Source organism: Podarcis raffonei, chromosome 14 (genome assembly GCF_027172205.1).
Source record: "Podarcis raffonei isolate rPodRaf1 chromosome 14, rPodRaf1.pri, whole genome shotgun sequence".
Classification (NCBI taxonomy): Eukaryota; Metazoa; Chordata; class Lepidosauria; order Squamata; family Lacertidae; genus Podarcis; species Podarcis raffonei.
In genome coordinates this window covers 21,207,959-21,226,053 of record NC_070615.1, presented here as the reverse complement: position 1 = coordinate 21,226,053, position 18,095 = coordinate 21,207,959, and the positions used below count along the sequence as shown (strand labels likewise).

Sequence of the window (18,095 nt, the reverse complement as noted above, 5' to 3'; positions counted from 1 at the left end):
AGCTTCACGCTAAAGCCTCCCATTTCAAATAATGAATGCATAAAATGCAGGCAAGGCATCTACTGCTTTGCTTACAAGGTTCAAACTCAGCCTGCAGTCCTGGTCATCTAGCTGAAGGCTGCTTTTACATTTTATAACATTTGAGCGCATACACATGAGACTTGGTGTGTATCTGCACTGCACCCCCAAACCACTCAAAGGAGATGCATGCTTATTTTAATTCCGTTTAAGCATCCAGTGTTGCCTTTATTATGCTCTGTGTTTATTTGTTACGTCCATACATTCTCCTTCCATCAGAATTGCACTGTTTGCGTTGGGTGTGTGTGTGACTGTGCTAAATCTTGCAACCTGTCAAAAGTGCAACGCTGAAGTAGCTCTCAATTTCAATAGACAAGGGCAAAGACTGGTTTCAAGTATGCAAGCTATAGGAGAGGGTTGCCCTCTGGTGGCGCGAGTTGCTTCCTGCAGGGAAGTATGCAGCTAGTTGGAGAAAAAACCTCCTCCAAGCAACTAGGTCATACGTTTGTCATACAAGTTGAAGGTAGCTCAGGCTATATTGCTGCTCTAGGCAAATATTTCAGTGTGCTTTCTCCATACCATGCCTTTTTCTAGACAGGGAATAGGGATTGTAAGGTCTTCGCAAGGGTTTTCCTGACCGGACCTCTCCACCCTCCCTGTGCTGCATAAATGAGTAGAGCAGGTGGAAAGGGCTGCAATTGGGGAGATAATAGGGGGAGATAATACAGTACTGTCCCAGATTGTAATGGCAGAGGCTGCCACATATTTCTCTCTTCCTCTTTACCTCACACACCAGCTCACTGTAGGTTTTGCAGAGTAGCCTGGCCTCTCTTGAAATCTAGTACCTCAGGCAGCTTCCTGACCTGCTTATTGGGTTTAGCTTGTCACAAAGCTAGATTTTTCAGTCTTGAAATTCACTTGCTTAGACAGTTCCATTTTTCTCAGCAATTCCCGTCCCCCCCCAAAAAAAACCCACTCCATTGCATCTTGACCGAAGAAACCAAACAAATTCAAACCCTCTCAGCTTCTGACATGTGGACCTGAACTAGTTTTGAATCATCTGTAGAAACTCTTCTTTGACAAGGCATATTATTAGCGTGGAGGGTGACTTTGGAGAGTTGCATTTATTTTGTGGTGTGTGCACAATCTCCTTTTGGTGCAGTTGGGTTGATAATACTGCACACAATGCATGGTCTATTACTTCATATAGTACTACTTATGACCTTACCTCTTATGCTCCATTTTACAGAATGCTCATATGGAGTTGAGTGTGACTGGTCCTAAGTCAGTTGTTGCATCCCAGCACTCTCCCCTCTGAATGACAGTGGCTCAGAAATAGGTTTACATTTTCCTCTCTCTGATGTTTGTCTTGGCTTTCAAGAAATATTACACAAAAGGAAGATGTTGCCTCAACCTGTGATTAAATTTCATTGTGTATTTGACTTAACTGGGTTCTATGTTTTTGTTAAAAAAATTTTTTTTACAGAACACACAGCGGTTAAGCAGCTCTCAGTCTACGCAACCTCTTGCAACACCAGTTGTGTCTGTGACAACTCCAAGCTTGCCCCCACAAGGATTGGTGTACTCTGCAATGCCTACAGCTTACAACACTGGTAAGCTATTCACTTGTTTGCTCTCCCTTCTCCCCTGGGTTTTGTTTTTTGGGTGGGGAGAAGCCTCTGAGAATAACACAAGATTTAAAACTCCAATAAATCAAAACTTCATGGTCTTTTAAATGTCTTAAATTTGAAAAGCTAAGAGTTTAAATGCCAGTGAAATTAAAAGTTATTTGCCTGGGACCCAAATTATAGCAAAGTAGTAGGCACCATGGAAGGTTCCCTGTGGGGGGTGTTCTATAGTTGAGAATGTGACCTGCCTCACTTGCAGTCCAAAGTGGTACACACCAGAATTCTGCCACTTCATTCTGCGTAATATGTTGCTCAGCTGTTCGAATCTCTGAGGCAGCTATATCTTGCCAGTGTTCTTTTTTCCCCTTTTAAACATTTTTCTGAAGTATGCTAGATAGTTATTTTAATTTAAATCATGATAGTTTGACTTAGTCCCTGAACTTATCAATATCTAATGTGCAGACATTTCTGTAGCCAGCTGTCATAGCTGCTTCGTGAAAGCTTGAAGTTAAAAACAAAATAAGTCTTAAAATAAGTAAAAAGCAAGCAGTGAGGAGACCCCAGAAAATAAAACAAAGCCTGTCTTTACAAATATTTAACCTAGTACCTTGTTAAGCATTTGGTGTGGTCACTGAGAGGTCCCATCTACCCTGTTTTTGCTATAGGAACTCAAGCATCTATGGCAATGTCATATTGGACTCCTTTGACATTGTGCTGGCACAGCAGTTGGTGTGTCTTATCCTAATCACCTACTTGCTGGCACAGCAAATTTGCAGGGATGAGCTCCTGGAGAGATGCGTAATCAAGCACCTGAGGTTTAAACTGCTGTATCTCAAAGACGATTCAATCCCTAGAAGCTCCTGTTAAAATATAATTGAAGGACTTTGATCTCTCTTAATAGTGCTGTAGGCCCTATTAGATACTCACACCTCTTTCATGAACATTCAGACCTAATTTAAAAGATGTCTCTGGCTTACATTTATTTTATTTATTAAATTTGTATACCACGTTTTTTATCTGAAGATCGCAGGGCACTTCACAACATAAAAACACAAAATGAAATAATAATAATAATAATAATAATAATAATAATAATAATAATAATAGACAAAAACAACATGCATTATGATTTTTGGATTGATTTCGCATACTCAAGTGTTCTTGATTTTGAAGTCCAAGAAGTTCTCTTGACTTCAGTCTCTGATATCCTAGACGATAATTTATGGATTAAAAAAACCACCCGGAGATGAAAATTGTATCTGTCTCACGGGAACACACTTTTATCTCCTTTCCCCCCAAGACGGTAGAGCATATATAAAGCTGTATTAGAACGTGATTAAGTGTAGAAAAGCTTTTACAGCTCTCTTTCCAAATTCAAAGGAAAAACAAGTGATAATTATGAACTGAAATAACTTCTTATGTGTGAATCAGTAGTGATAACACTCTAAGTACTATATATCCTAGATTTAAAACTCAAATATCTAATTGGTCAAGAACATAGAGGTTTAGTTTTGCATGCTGCATTCATGCAACTTTTGAGAGAGATGTTGTTGCCTTCAACTGTTTTGAGTCAGCCACTTTGCAGCACATAAAATGAAAAATGGGTCTTAAAAAAATGACAGGTAACATACAGTTCTTCAGTCTTTGTTATGCTGTCCATGGGAGCTTGCTGTTAATTCCAGCATTCTTCCCTTCCTTATGAATGTGTACCTAGAATTCATTTTTGGTATATAAATTCTATCAAGGATTCTTGTACTTTGACTTGCAAGCAGAAAGCAGATAAGAGACTGTCATGTACAGGCTCACAGCTCCTGCCAGTGTTTCAACATTCATCCCCCAAGAGCAAAAATAACAGCAGAATTAATGGTGGGGGGTTTATTTTGCCTTTTGTTTTGATGGTACTGTAGTCTGGAAAGATGGTAGCAATTATGCCTTGGAAACCAAAAGGACATGAGACAAAGCCACGAGTAACTTGGGAGAGTCCCCTTTGAACCAATCTCATAGCTTCCAAGGAATGCATTTGATGTAAAATCCATGCTACTTGGAGACTGATGTTTCTCCTTTCATATCAGCATTTGCAACTTTTGCTGGTGTAGAATGGATTTCTGCCTTACCAAATTGCATTGTCTGAATAACATTCCTTACTAGTTTCGCTTGCCGTGAACTTGCAGGGGTTGCAAAGTGCTGGTTTTAAAGCTGTAGATTTCATCATGCACTTTAACAGTGAATCTGACAGTGAATTCAGGTGGTTGAGTGCTTATCAGTTTGGAAGTGAAACCAGGGGCACCCCAAAACTAGGCAGCTGCCTCTGCATTCTTGGGGAGTAACTTTGGCATGCAGAAAGTTTGTACATTAGAAGTGTTAGTATTACAATGTGTTTGTGGTTTTATTGAAATTTTAATAGCCTAATTTATTTGTGTATGCTTTTTTTGTCTCACTTGGTGAGCTTAGTAGCCAATGGATGTTAAAAGAAAAGAAAAAGAACATTTAAAATCTCCAAACTGCCCTCAAAACATCTGTCAGGTCCCAGGACTTAGAGAATGTGGGTAGAAAGGGGCAGGGATTGTCCAAAGGTACCAGAAATCAGCAGACTGTGTGAGTCTTATCAGTTAAGTGTATGTTTAAGAGCAGTTCAGACATTCCAGTTTTTGCAGGGGTGGGGGCTGCGGGGAGGAAGAAGGAGGAAGTTGGCTGTTTCAGACTTATAGTAAGAATCCTGGAAAGGCAGGTTAAGTTTACGAGGATGTTGTGAGCGCAGTCCCTCTTGCTATGCTATATAGGAATGTTTCTGGAGGAAGTAAAATTGAAAGCACACCTTTCTCCCTCTCCAGAACCAGACCTACCCACCCATGCAATATAGCAATAAAAAAAGCTCAGATTTGGGACTCAACCTGACCTGAGCCATTTGGCACTACATAGGAGACTAGGTGAAGGTCAAGAGAGAGAAGAAAGAAAAGAGCTACATTTGTCCATTTTCTTTTGAGTGGATTATACAGGAACATAGAGGGGGGGAAATATAGCTTTAGAAAAGTTAGTTCTCTTTGGGCCTAGCCTTGAGAGTCACTTGAATGGAGGGCATGTGTGAATTACACTTTTTAATAATGGTATAGAGAAAATTTGCCCTTTGGGTCTTGAGGTGAAGTTAGCAGTTTTAAGATCACAGTCTTCCAAACCAGGCTCAAAGCCGTTCTGCCATAGTGTGCCTGAGGGAGTTGTCATGGATTCAAATGCCTGTCCTCAACACAGTGCTGGCTGGTGTCAGCCCATGAATCTGTAACTTACACTTTCTGATGAATACATGGTACAAATAATTTCCCCCCCTTTCTTGCTCCTTTCTTCCTTTCAGATTATTCCTTGACTAGTGCAGACCTGTCGGCCCTGCAGGGTTTTAACTCCCCAGGAATGCTGTCATTAGGACAAGTATCTGCCTGGCAACAGCATCATCTAGGACAAGCAGCCCTCAGCTCCCTTGTGTAAGTGGGAACACACTCCTGCCCCCATTCCCTGGAGGATTGGCAGCCTTTGCTAAGTTACATCCAACTAGGCACCTCTTCCATTTAGCCCACAAGCTCAGACTTGGCCCTATTTGGTTAGGCACAATGCTCTTTAACACTTCACTTTGAGTGGGTTGGGTATACATGGGTAGCTGCCTCGGTGTACATACTTATTTGTGACTTGTAGGTGTTTAGCAACTCAGTGGGCTTGGAAAGTTATTTTGTAGGGGAATCCTTCTGCTCCTGCTTGTGCATTCATTGTCCAGCACACCTCCCCCACCCTGCAAATAGTCATATTTTAACCTTCACTTCATTTGAATAAATACTCCAATACAAATGAAACTGAGTTGACTGTGAATAAACTAAGCGGAGGGGTTGCCAGGAACTGGGCCGCACACTTAGAGCTTGTGCATATGGCTCTAAATAGATTGCCAGTCTGAGCACTCAGGCCTCTATTACTGAATTGAAGGAACAGCAGCACTTAAAAGTGCTCTATTAGTCATGTACAAACTTGGTTTTTTATAATTGTCCTTCATGACAGTTTCATTAAGCAGACTGGGGAATGAGTGATCTCAGGCACCCTCTGCACCCTCTCTTTTGGGAGCTGCTCCAGTTGACTAGACGGGTTGTTTTGGATTGCAGCAGTGTAGCTTGTTCTGTAGTGGCTAAAACACCGAAGGGCAACTTTATTTTATTACATACACCTGTTTTTGAAACTGTTGATTGAATCTATATTTTGATAAATTTTATAGTGTGCAGTTTTTAAAGTCTGTTTTTATCTATTTAATGAGTATTTTATGTAAACCGCTTAATAATTTTTTTAATTAAGTGGTATATAAATCTTGCTCCATTGGTTGGATAATAATGCACTGTCCTGGACTGTCTCAGCATCATAAATCTGGGTGGTGCATGAACACCTGTTGTGCATAGCAATTGGCCTGGTTTGCACGCAATGCTAAATTATGACTTAGGGTTAAGTGCAATAGCCTCTGTGAGTCTCATCAAAGCCTTGGACTCAAAGACTCCCACCTCCCCTCATAGGAATATAGGAAGCTGCCTTATACTGAGACAGGCCACTGGTCCATCTAGGTCAGTATTGTCTTCACCAACTGGCAGTGGCTCTCCAGGCTTTCAAGCAAGGGACATTCCCAACTCTACTTCAGAGGTTTTCCTTACATGCTAGGGGTATATAAATTTTGTTGAATAAAAGAAATTAAAGAAACATGTAGATGCTGGGGTTTAAACCTGGGACCTTTTGCATGCAAAACAGATGCTCTACCACTGAGCTACAGCCCTCTTCCTGCACTACCAGGAGGAATGCAGTTGGTCAGTTGCAAAATAAGCTGACTTCAAACCTTGACTTGTTTTAACATACTAGAGTTTATTTTTTAAACCACACTTCCTGTTCAAACATACCAGCAAGCCAGAAATTGGGGAAAGCAGAACGGAATCTCTATGTGCTTGTCTTTCTGGTCACACAGTGGAAAGGGAAGGGGAAGGAGCCTTGAGGGTGGGGGCATTCAGAGGCTCAGGCATGTAATGCCAAGCCAGGGTTTAGCGTTGCCTGCAAACTGGCCCATTGTCTTTTGGAACAGAAGGGTATGTTAAAACTTGCGTACATGCAGCCAGATTTGTTCTCAGTCTTGTCCAGCGTTGGGGCTTTTCCTTTCCCCCTGCCGTTTCCTTTTGTGTTTGCCTTTCTGAAAGTTTGGGTGGCGGGGCGGTGCCTTGCTTATAGCTCATCTCTGTGAAGCCCTCTAAATAACATTGCTTTTCTCCTCCCACCCCACCTCCGGTTTGAATTTTTTACTAGGACTGGAAGCCAGTTATCTCAGGGTTCCAACTTATCTATTAACACCAACCAAAACATTAACATCAAGTCCGAGCCAATTTCGCCTCCTCGAGACCGAGTGACCCCATCCGCGTTCCCCCAGCAGCAGCAGCAACAGCAGCAGCAACAGCAGCAACCTCAGCAACAATCACGTCAGGACATGGGCCGCTCTCCCGTCGACAGTCTCAGTAGCTCCAGCAGTTCGTACGATGGCAGCGACCGGGAGGACCCGAGGAGTGACTTCCACTCGTCGGTTGGACTGGGAAGGCCCCCCAATTCAGAAGACAGAGAGAGCCCGACCGTAAAGCGGATGAGAATGGATACTTGGGTGACATAAGCTTCCCATTCTCCCTTTTCTCCCTTCCGTTTCTACTTTTGAGTTATCCCAATGAACAGTCCTGACATATCTAAATTTATAAATAAGGACATGAAATAAATATTTATATGTATATACATACATGCATATATATAAATATATATATCTTTGTATACATATACATGTGTGAGTGTGTGAAGCAAGGCACACATACTCTCTCTTTCTCTCCCTCACACACAAAATCAGCAGGCACTTAAATACCAACTCCTCCTATAGCTGCAGATGCCCCGTGGTTTTTAAAACACAGTATAACAGAAAAGAACCCTTCCTAGGTATTGGTCTAGTCTGGCACTTAACCTGGACTTTGCTCCTTGAATAATGTAACCTGTTTTGCAAAATAAATGTTGTACCCGTATGTAATCTACCAAACTAGATGGCCGAGGCGTGAGGGCTCGCCTGTAGTCGTGTTCCTGTGTGTGTGTGTTTTCCAACAGCCGTACTGTCCCCTGTAGTTAAGAGTACGCTTTGTAGCAGCAGAGCCGTAGAAAAAGAAAGCAATACTGTACATAGAATGACCTTTATATTACCCAATCAAGCATGGGTCTCTCTCTCTTACGAAAGGGTGCATGGAGAAGGGCTGGCAATGTTGAAAACAAAACAAGAAACCCCCAACACCTGTATTTGCACGTGCAAAACTATACTGGGTCAAATTAAGGGTCCCCCCCCTTTTTTCCTTTTACCAAGTGTGAAAGAGAGACACAAAGAACGTGCATGGAATATTCAAAAGATATTAGACTAGAAGATAGTCCGTAAAGAAAATTTTAATATATTAAGTTATAATTGGAAAATGTTTGAAATCTTTCTTACGTTCCTCCTACCTTTTTAAAAAAAATAGAGAAAAACAATTTTAGCTTGTGTATATTTTTTATTAAAGAAACCATACCCTTCTCTAAGACTATATAGAAAGTTATATACAGTACTTTTGAACACATTCTGCTATGAATTATTTATATAAGCCAAAGCTGTATGGTGTCGCGCTTTTTTTTTTTTTGTAGAATATAGTTTTGTTTTTTGATTGTCTATTTTTTTGGTCTTTTGTTTTTAGGGGAGGAAGGAAAAAAAAATCTTGCAGGCAGAACCTTGGGGAAAAATAAGCCATGAATACTTACTATTCTATATGTAAATTTAAAATTTGAGCCAAACTTTGTGTATATAGCATCTTAAATATATTATCACCTTTTGGTGTAAGTACCTATGTATTGTACGTTCGCCAGATTAAAAAAGTATATTTTTGTGGATTGACGCCAACTTGAAGAAAAAAAAAGGCGAGGTCCTTATTAAGTAGAGTATTCACTGTTTAATATTTACTATTTTGTTCAATATACTGTACTTCCTTTTGGATTTTAATTAATATTATCCAGATTTTTTCAGAGGGTGTTTTAAAAAGGGGCCGTTCCCCACTCACTGGTGGTGAATGTGTGTTAAAACATTTTTGTGCTGTATGGTAAGGCTTCATAATACATTTTATAAATATATATATACATATATGTGTATATATATACATATATAAATATATGTATATAGATAGCAAAGTGATACCCACCCTTCCAATCCCATCCAGAAAACCTGGTGTTAAGTTCATCCTGCATAAATAGAAAATAAAATGCATGGGGCGGGGGGGGGGGGTAAAGGCTGTGGGTTGTTGCCAAGGTTAATCATACTCAGAGTTGACTGATTTGAAATTGACATGACTGACTTAAAAGTCAACTAATTTCAGTGGGTCTATCCTGAGTAGAATTAAGGTGGTTACAACCTGTTATTTTAAAACTGCCTCTATGGGGTGGGGGAGATTACCTTATTGTTCATGCTGAAGTAACAGAAACATACATCAGAAGCAAAAAATAAAAGGGTTTTGAAGTGGTGTGTGGGTTGGGGACAAAGTGTTTCAGAAGTTTCCTTTTCTTAATGCTCAGTATCCTTTAAATAGAGCACCACCTCAAGTGACGTGGCTGGTCAGTGCTTTGTATGTGTGGGGGGTAGGGGGCTCTGATTCTACAATTGCAGCTTGAGAGCTCTGCTTCTCATGATACCTGTGGAAGCAACACGTTTTCTGAAACATCTAACTGCAGGGAGCGACAGTAGGCTAGCAGATCCCTGTGGCATGTTTACATAACCAAGCATGTTTTGTGATGCATATTTGAGTATGTACGTGCTACATCTTTAGGGCCAAACTAGATATGGTGTTGAACGTGTCCTTGCATTTTGATGTGCACACATTTTAAAGCAGGGGTTGGCAACGCTTACTGGGCATGGGCCGGATCGCTCCCGTGGAGATCCTCCTTGGGCTGGGCCGGTGCAGTGCGACGCAGGAACTCACATCTGTGCATGTCCGGTGCCAGAAATTGTTTCTTTGCATGCCCAGACACCGAAAATCACGCCTGCACATGGCTGTGGCGCCAGAAATCGTTTCTGCGCATGCCCAGACACCGAAAATCATGCCTGTGCAGAAGCAATTTCCGGTACTGCAGACATGCACAGAAGCGATTTCTGGAGCCGTGGAAGAGAGTCCCTGCGCCGCACTGTGCTGGTTTAGCGTAGCACGCGGGGACTCGCCTAGCGGGTGGCTCGGTTCGGGGGTGGCTCATGGGCTGGTTAAACGACCTCCATGGAGACCCCTGTTTCAAAGCATTCAAATTGGTAGAGGTAGGATTTAAACCCCTCTCTCCTGTTGCAGTTCTTGACTCTTCCAAAGCTGCTGTTTGCATTAGGAGAAGTGCTCCCATTGATATTTATTATTATTATTCTTTATTAAATTTGCATACCACCCTTCATCCGAAGAGCCCAGGGCGGTTCACAACCGAAAAATACAAATGAGAATACAAAATCTATAATAAAGCAAAAACAGGTGCACTTAAAGTTTAATTTACTGTTGCATTTGGCTTGGTCTTAATGAGCATACATTGGCCGTGCATGCCAAAGTAACGCATGCAGTAACTGAACTCCCCCCCCCCCAAAGCCCTTAACCTATTATAGGAGAAAGTAAAGCCTTTGTTACCTAGAAATCAGGATTTAAAACAACCTAAACTCTCTCTAACTTTTGGCAAAATATCAATAAAACTAAGCAAGAACCAAGAGTTGAATGGAAGCTCTCAATTTATTTTTTCTGTAATATATCCTCAAGTGGCTGCCTTAGTTATTTATTTTTAAAGATAAGCAAGGTATGGGCAAAACTATGCCCTGTATAACTCATTTCACCTATAATTCTTCCCCACCTTATGTAAAAACTGTACAAACTGGTGGTGGATTATGTGCTTTATAGCTCGCTCCGATTTAGTTTTCATTAAGGGTTCTGTAAATGCATAAGCTTCTAGGATCTCTCTTTCTTAGAAGCATTTTGAGGAACTAATGCACACTAGGTACTGTTACTTCTGTCTGGATAGGGTAGAGCAGAAAACGTCCCAGTGGTCTGTCAGCTTCCTCCCCCCCCCCAAAAAAAAATCACACTTAACACAGAAACCACACCACCGCTTCATAGATCCTTTTAATGCTTCGGATTGGTATGATTCTCCTGCACTATTTATGCACCTACATGAACTTTGCTGTACATTTGAATGGGAGTTCTTCATTTCACATTTACTGTCTGATTTCTTGTGTGCCTTAATGAGATGGCTTTGCTGACTGTATCCCAATAGTCTCTTATTCCTATGCAGGTTTGTAACGAGTTACATCAACTTTCCCCCCCGTTAAAAAAGAAAAAGATATAGTTTGGGCTTTGTACTTGAATCGAGCCAGTCAATTTTCTTTCTTTCTTTCTTTCTTAAAGAAATAATAATAATCAGTTCTTAGAGTCAGACTGTTAACTCTCAGCTAATCTCCTTGTTCCAGGATCAGGTCCTATCCATTGTCTCCTGCAAAAGAGCTTTACATCATGAAAACAAAACATGCTGACTTTTTTTATGTAATTAACACTAATAATGTAACTCTAGATGTTTTGAAAGTCTTACACAGTGGTCCTAGAGATAAAGATAGTTGCAGCAGGGCAGAGGATTGTGTGTGTGCGCAGCTCTGTCCTGTACTTTGGCATGGGAGCGAGTCAGTGTTTCTATGCTGTCATTTGCTATTCCTTCGTACCAAATACTAGATTTTGCACTGAAGCACCTGGCCCCATAACGGCCCAAAATGCCTTTAGGCTGGTACACTGATGAGCCCCCTTCCCCAGGCCCACTGCACTGCTCCATTGAATAAAAACCTTAATATTGCAAGGCACAAAGTTAAAAGTCACTTAGCAGTAGGCTTCTCCCTCCCCCCCACTGGTGAAATGTTTTGCACTAGTAAAACGTTGTTGCACAAGAGAATTCGTAAGCAGGTTGCTAGTAATTTGGTTGTGCAATAGATTGCGACGTCTGTTGCGCAACAAGTTTCTGCTAGCGCAACTGCTGCATCAAATTCCACCTGCTAGCACCAGAAACTTTGTGCTAGTAGACAGAGCAATGGGGTACAGCCCCAAGTGTTGTAGCTAATGTGGCAGCAGAGGCTTTTGAGGGTCCCACTTTGGCCAGAGTCCTCAAACAAGCTCTAGTTTCTGAGCAGAAGTACCTCATGCTTCTTAGAAAACCATTTTTGCAATATGAAGGGAGTTAGGCTATATCATTGCAGGGCAGAGGTCGGGGAGACAGAAGAGGGTGCTATTTAAACTTGCTGAAAAATCACACTGGGCACCTGCAGGTCCTTTGCTATGCCCAAAGTAGCTTTACATCTCTCAGTCCCCTTAAGCCCAAGGTTTTTAGGGCAACTGTTTGAAGCCATTCCAGATGCGAAGGGAAATACATGGTGTGGTTTCTGCGTCAGGGGAATTGTTGCTTGGAAGAGCTCCTGTGCCACACTCCCTATTTGGGAGAAACTGCCACGCCGGGCCTGTTAGCTTTTCAAATGCAGGGTGCTTTGGGCCGGGAAGTGCTTTCAAAGAAGTGACAATCTCAACCTCTGTCCTTAACAGGTTCTGAGGTGCTACTGGCTCTTTAAGAGGGCTGTACCACAGGTCTTGCTAAGATTCAGCTTTTGCAAATTCAACAGCAGCTTGTGCAATGAAGTTATTCAAAGACACGCACCCCTTTTATTTTTAGAACCATGGAATATTGTGACAGTAAAAATAAAGTGTAAATAGAATCAATGGCATTTTAATTGAAGGTTGCAATTGGATTAAATCTTGTGCAAATCCAGATTGCTAGAATTGGGGTCAAATGTTGCATATGGTGGACATAGCAATACTGACTTGTTCGTACCTGGTATCTCTCTTTTTAAAAAAAGAAGTACGGCATGTTGGAAATGCTTTAGCCTTTAAACTATAAAGGACACTAATGCATTGACAAGTCTACTGTGCGCACAAGAAATATATAGTAAATAAGGAACATAAATGACTCCTGCCAAATCAACCATGGGAAGAAGTTAAAAATTTAGAATGTGAAAAGACTTTAAAAAAAAATATTGGGAAATTTCCTCACTTTGCTGTGCAAGAAAACACTGCTTTGCTATATTTAAAAAGAAAAGCTTTTTTTAAAAATAAGAAAAAATATATGTATTTGGTAAATGTTTGTAGTCAACAGTTCACAGACGAAGCTGTTTGCGGTTAAAGCCGTCTGGCGGCACAAGCTGGACTTTGTTGCCATCTTTGAGACGAATCTTTACGAAAAAAATTAAGTTAATCTTTTCCCCTGAATGTGGTGTTTTTTTCTTCATTATACAATAAATATTCTAGTGAACTTTTTATCAAATGGTTAAGAAAATGCTAGAAGTTGTTGTAAAATATTTGTATCTTGCATTCACTAAAGTAAAAATACTGGCTTTTACTGTGTATATCGGACTCTCTCTCATATTTAAACTGAAGCTCTCAAATCTTTTTCCCTCTGTCAGCACCTAAACTTGGATTTGGTCCTGTTTCCTTGCCTGTAAAGATCCAGGCTTACAGGTACAAATGAAGCACTTGCATATATTTGAAGGTGTATCCCACCCTGAATTCCAGTTGTGAGCCAGGTAAAACAAGATGGAATAAAAAGTGTTTCCTTCTGGCTTAAACTTCACTGTTTAAAGAGGAGTGGCCCTCCAGATGTTGTTGTACTGTAGTTTCCATCATCCCCTAACCATTGGCCATGCTGGCTGGGACTGATGGGAGTTGGTGGTCCAACATCTGGAGCTCCTTGGATTCTCTGCTTCTTTCACCTTTTTTTCCCAAATGCATGACTAGCTTTTAATCCTGGTCTTCAACCTTTGTTTCCAAGGTTCATACTTACCCCCTTTTTCTGCCCAGATGCCTAGGTTAAAAAAATAAATAAATCAGTTGCCTGTGCAGTGAATGTTGGCTGCTCCCCCCCCCCCCCTGTTTGCTTTTAAGTAGTTGTATAGAAGAGGGAATTTTTACAAAGGCGAGCAGTCTTCCTTATGTTGTCACTCAATTTCCCCCAACTTTTTTTTTTAATAAAAAAACCCTTTTAACATGTTATGCAGACATGGTGGGGCCTACTTGAATGATATAAAAATAAGCCTGTTTTTATCTGGAACATGTGGTAGACTACACTTGCATGAACTAATAGACACACCCTTCCTGTGTCCATTTGTTCATCAGTGCCTCTGTTATTTAGTAGGTGGCGAAAGATGCTTTCTGCTGGCCTAGTTTTAAACTTCACCACTGAAAATGACTTGGGATTATTTGGACTGAATCATACCTTTTTAGAAAAGCTGATTCTTGCTCTCACCTTCACCTACGTGTTAGCTTTACTTCCTGGCATGAAGAGCAGGCTGGATTTATTAGTGGCTCCAGAAAATTTGTTGAGTTCCTTGGGCTAAAAATATTCAAGAGTGTAGCTACAGATGCTTAAAATCAATTCACTGTTGTTTTTCTTAGCTCACACAAATGCCTGTATGTTGACTCTTTTTTTTTTTTTGCCACCTAAACCTGATTTTTGTGCAACTTCGTGTTAACTAATAAAGTTCTAAGATCCTGAACAGAGCTGGAACAAAGCACTTAACATTATTTACAAGATTTGTGGCCCCTGTGAGTAGGAAACAAGGAAGCAACAGGCATAACTTTTCCAGTAGGAAGTATCCTCTACTTTTGTATACTAAATGTTCTTTCAAAAAACAAAACAAAGCAAAAACCAAACCCAAGTTCTCTGCCAGACACCATAAACTTTTTGTATTAAAACTGACATAAATCCAATTGTGCTAACTTTGAACATAGTATTTAAGAACATAAGAAGCCCATCTAGTCTAGCATCCTATTCTCACAGCGGCCAAGCAGATGCCTATGGGAAACCCATAAGCAGGACCAGAGTGCAACCCCCACTCTCCCCACTTGAAATCCCCACCCACTGGTATTCAGAAGTTGGTGGGAATTGTAGCCCAACAACATATGGAGGGTAACACATTGGCTATTCCTGTCTTAGGCTATAGTCAGTGGTCACTTGATGGGCTGAGCAATGTCTGGTTTTCAACATTGTGATATGTCACCAGCTAAACATTGCGATATACTGCTGTCTGAAATAAGGATGGAACTATGTAGAGGCCAATGGGGAAACGTCCAGGCAGCTGCTACTACAGTGGTACCTCGGGTTACATACGCTTCAGGTTACATACGCTTCAGGTTACAGACTCCGCTAACCCAGAAATACTACCTCAGGTTAAGAACTTTGCTTCAGGGTGAGAACAGAAATCGTGCAGCGGGAGGCCCCATTAGCTAAAGTGGTGCTTCAGGTTAAGAACAGTTTCAGGTTAAGAACGGACCTCCGGAACGAATTAACTTAACCCGAGGTACCACTGTACTTAGGAGTCTAAAACTGATACATTTTTACTTAGCTTTAACATATAGTTACAGCTGTTATTTTATAGTACAGAGCAACATGGATGGCAGGAATCATGAGAGAAGTGATGGATCCATAGCGGTCAACTTTTCCCTTTTCTTGCGAGGAATCCTATTCGGAATAAGGGAATTTCCCTTAAAAAATGGGAAGCGTTGACAGCTATGACGATGACCCGATTACGGTTTCCCTACATCTTGTTTTTTTACATAGCACACACACACACACATCGTGATATCACCATGCTGACTTATGAAACTTACCACGATGTGGACTTCAAACTGATTTTGGACGATATATTGTTACATCACTCAGCCTTAATGGGCACTGTACCCCAAACAGCTGGAGGGCATGACCACTGCTACCCTCTGCTCTAGACTGGCATAAGGATGCCTCCCAAATGTTCTCTTATTGTTCCCTATGTGTACTCTGCCCTTAAATTTCTGTGCTAAAGTAATCAGGATTCTCCACAAAGAAAATCTGAACTATGTGGCCTGCATACGTTATGCAAACTTTTTAATGTTTATTTTTGCTAGTGGTGGGAAGGGCAAGGACACTGAAGCCTAAACCACTAGATATGTCTCCCACTTAAGTTTCAATGTCTGATGATGTACAATTTTTTATATATGCTGTAAGCCACCCAGTGGCTGGGGAAAACCCAGCCAGATGGGTGGGGTATAAATAATAATAATAAATAATAATAATAATAATAATAATAATAATAATAATAATAATAAATTATTGCCACAAAGACTAGAAGCTTTTTAAAATGAAAGCTGAGATTGTCAGGAAGCTGATTTCTGCAGCCATTAGTGTATTCTCTTTTTTCTGTATGGAGCTGTGCCGAGTCCAGACTCTATTGCTGAACCCCTTAAAAAAACAACGAGACATTGCAAGACAGAGAAGCTTGGTGAGTCATGCCTGATCCTTGGCTGGGATTGACATGTGTCTAGCCAACATGAGAAACTCCATGCAAGTATTTTTAAAGGTCACTGCTCTGGATTTCCTATCTTAAAAGTCTTGTTTGTTTTTCTTTATAGCTATTTGATTGATATCACAGAATAAAAAGGGGGCTTCTTGCAGAGTATTCTGAACACAGTCCTCACCTTCCGCTCTGCCATACTGTTCTGGATCAAATTCCTCTTTGTTGTAACTGCGTTGTCAGGTTTGCTGCGAGAGAGGTGGAATGGAAATTAATACTTTGTGCTCTGGCCCGAACATTTAGGGAGTGTCGTGTTTTGCTGTCTGAAAGATCTGCAGCTGAAACAGATTTAGCCTGTTTTCCATTACGATGAGCTTTTGCCAGTTTCCATGGGCATGGAAGACTTTGGGAGTGATTAAAGTGTGTGTGTGTGTGTGCGCGCGCATGTGCCTCCTGCCCCACTCCCAAATTAATGCTTTATGGAGAGAAGTAAAGAAAGCCTAGGTGGTAATAGCTTTTTTGGTCTGAAGAGGCCCTGATCAGCCACAGGAACAGGCAGGCAACTACTTTGGGCTACAATGCTGTTTGCTCAGTTATAGTGATTCAAAGCATCTATAAAACTGCTTTTCAGGGCAGTGCTCTCCCAGTGCATCATGTACAAAAAGAAGAACACAATATACAGTGGCTACACAGGGGGTTGGGGAGAGAACAGTTCCACTGTGAGAGCCATTTTAAATGGCTTTAGGGATAGCCAACATGATGTCCTTCCATCTCTTGTTGGGACTACAACTCCCATCAGTCTCGGCTACCACAGCCAGTTATTGGGGATGATGGGAATTGAGTCCAGTAAGGCAGTGGGCCACTTGCTCTCTCTTAGCTAGTCACTGCCTCTAGGCCTAGCGTACCTCCCATTCTTGGTGTGAGGATGAAATGGAAAGCAGGACCGCTCTTTATGCCACCCTAAGCTCCCTGGAGAAAAGGTGATGTTTAAATCTAACAATAAATAAGCAGCTAGAGGGCTCCACATTGGTTATGGCCACACCTGCTAGTTCGAGAAAGGCAGCCTTGAAGAAATAGATTTTCTTTTCTGCCTTTTGTGTTTGCCATCTTACCAGAAGGACCTCTGGGAGCAATGGGTAGAAACATATGGCTGAAGGCGCTGAAGTCAAACTTGCAAATGGAGCCAATGTGAAAATGCGAGGAGTCTCTGCCATCTGTATTCAGGAGGGAGGAGATCCCCTTCCACTGGGCTTGGGGTCTTAGCCCTGGTGCTTGCTATGAAAAAAATGGGGCAGGAGTGCCCACATACGACTCTTTGCCTGCCTTGTATACCCCACCTTTCCTCCAAAGAGCTCTCAAGGTGGCCTATATTCTCTTCCTCCCTGTTTTACTCTCATAGCAAGCCTTTTACGTAGGGTAGGCTCAGGCTGAGAGGCAGTGGCTGGCTCAAGGTCACCCAGGGAACTTCGTGGCTGAGCAAGAATTTCAACCCTGGTCTGCCAGGTCCTAGTCCAACACACTAACCACTCCAATCCACTGGCTCTCCCCTTTAACCTTTGCATCCGTCTTAAAAGGAACAGCCGTTATTTAGTTCAGCTGTGGCTACAACAGCCTCGTCAGAGAGGGCACAGTGCATCAGACGATTGGTCCATCTTGTTCAGTGCTATTCACAGACTGGCCGTGGTTCTTCAGGCAAATTTTCATAGCCCTACCTAGAGACTGAACCAGACACCTCCTTCAGGCAAAGAAGAGGCTCTTTATCGCTGAGCTACAGCCCTTCCCTAAGCAGTGACGGTGGAGTGTGTGTGGTATGGGGAGAAGAGAGGATGAAGATCACCAGCAACACCACCCTGAGCTCACTGCAGAAAGAGGAAGCAATGCAAGTAAAACAGAAATCTTAAACCTTGTATCTCCAATGTATTTGTGTATGTGTAAACCAAGCTTGAGATGACGACTAGGTTCTTCTCTTCTTTTTTAGCAGAAGTGTATATGCGAAGAAAGCTTTATTGTATGCAAAGGAAGACTGGAGCTGCTCC

At 41.6% G+C, this 18,095-nt stretch overlaps 1 protein-coding gene across 12 annotated transcripts in view; it reads left to right on the top strand.

The window, feature by feature from the left end:
* Positions 1–7,388, top strand: part of MEF2A (myocyte enhancer factor 2A) — an 88,541-nt gene extending 81,153 nt beyond the window's left edge. For all 12 annotated transcript variants that reach the window (XM_053364234.1, XM_053364242.1, XM_053364233.1 and 9 more), the window contains 3 exons: positions 1,505–1,631; positions 4,993–5,119; positions 6,954–7,388. In XM_053364234.1, the coding sequence (XP_053220209.1) occupies positions 1,505–1,631; positions 4,993–5,119; positions 6,954–7,308 (609 nt within the window). In that variant the 3' untranslated portion in view covers positions 7,309–7,388. The remainder of the gene's footprint in view (positions 1–1,504; positions 1,632–4,992; positions 5,120–6,953) is intronic.
* Positions 7,389–18,095: the final 10,707 nt, after the last annotated feature.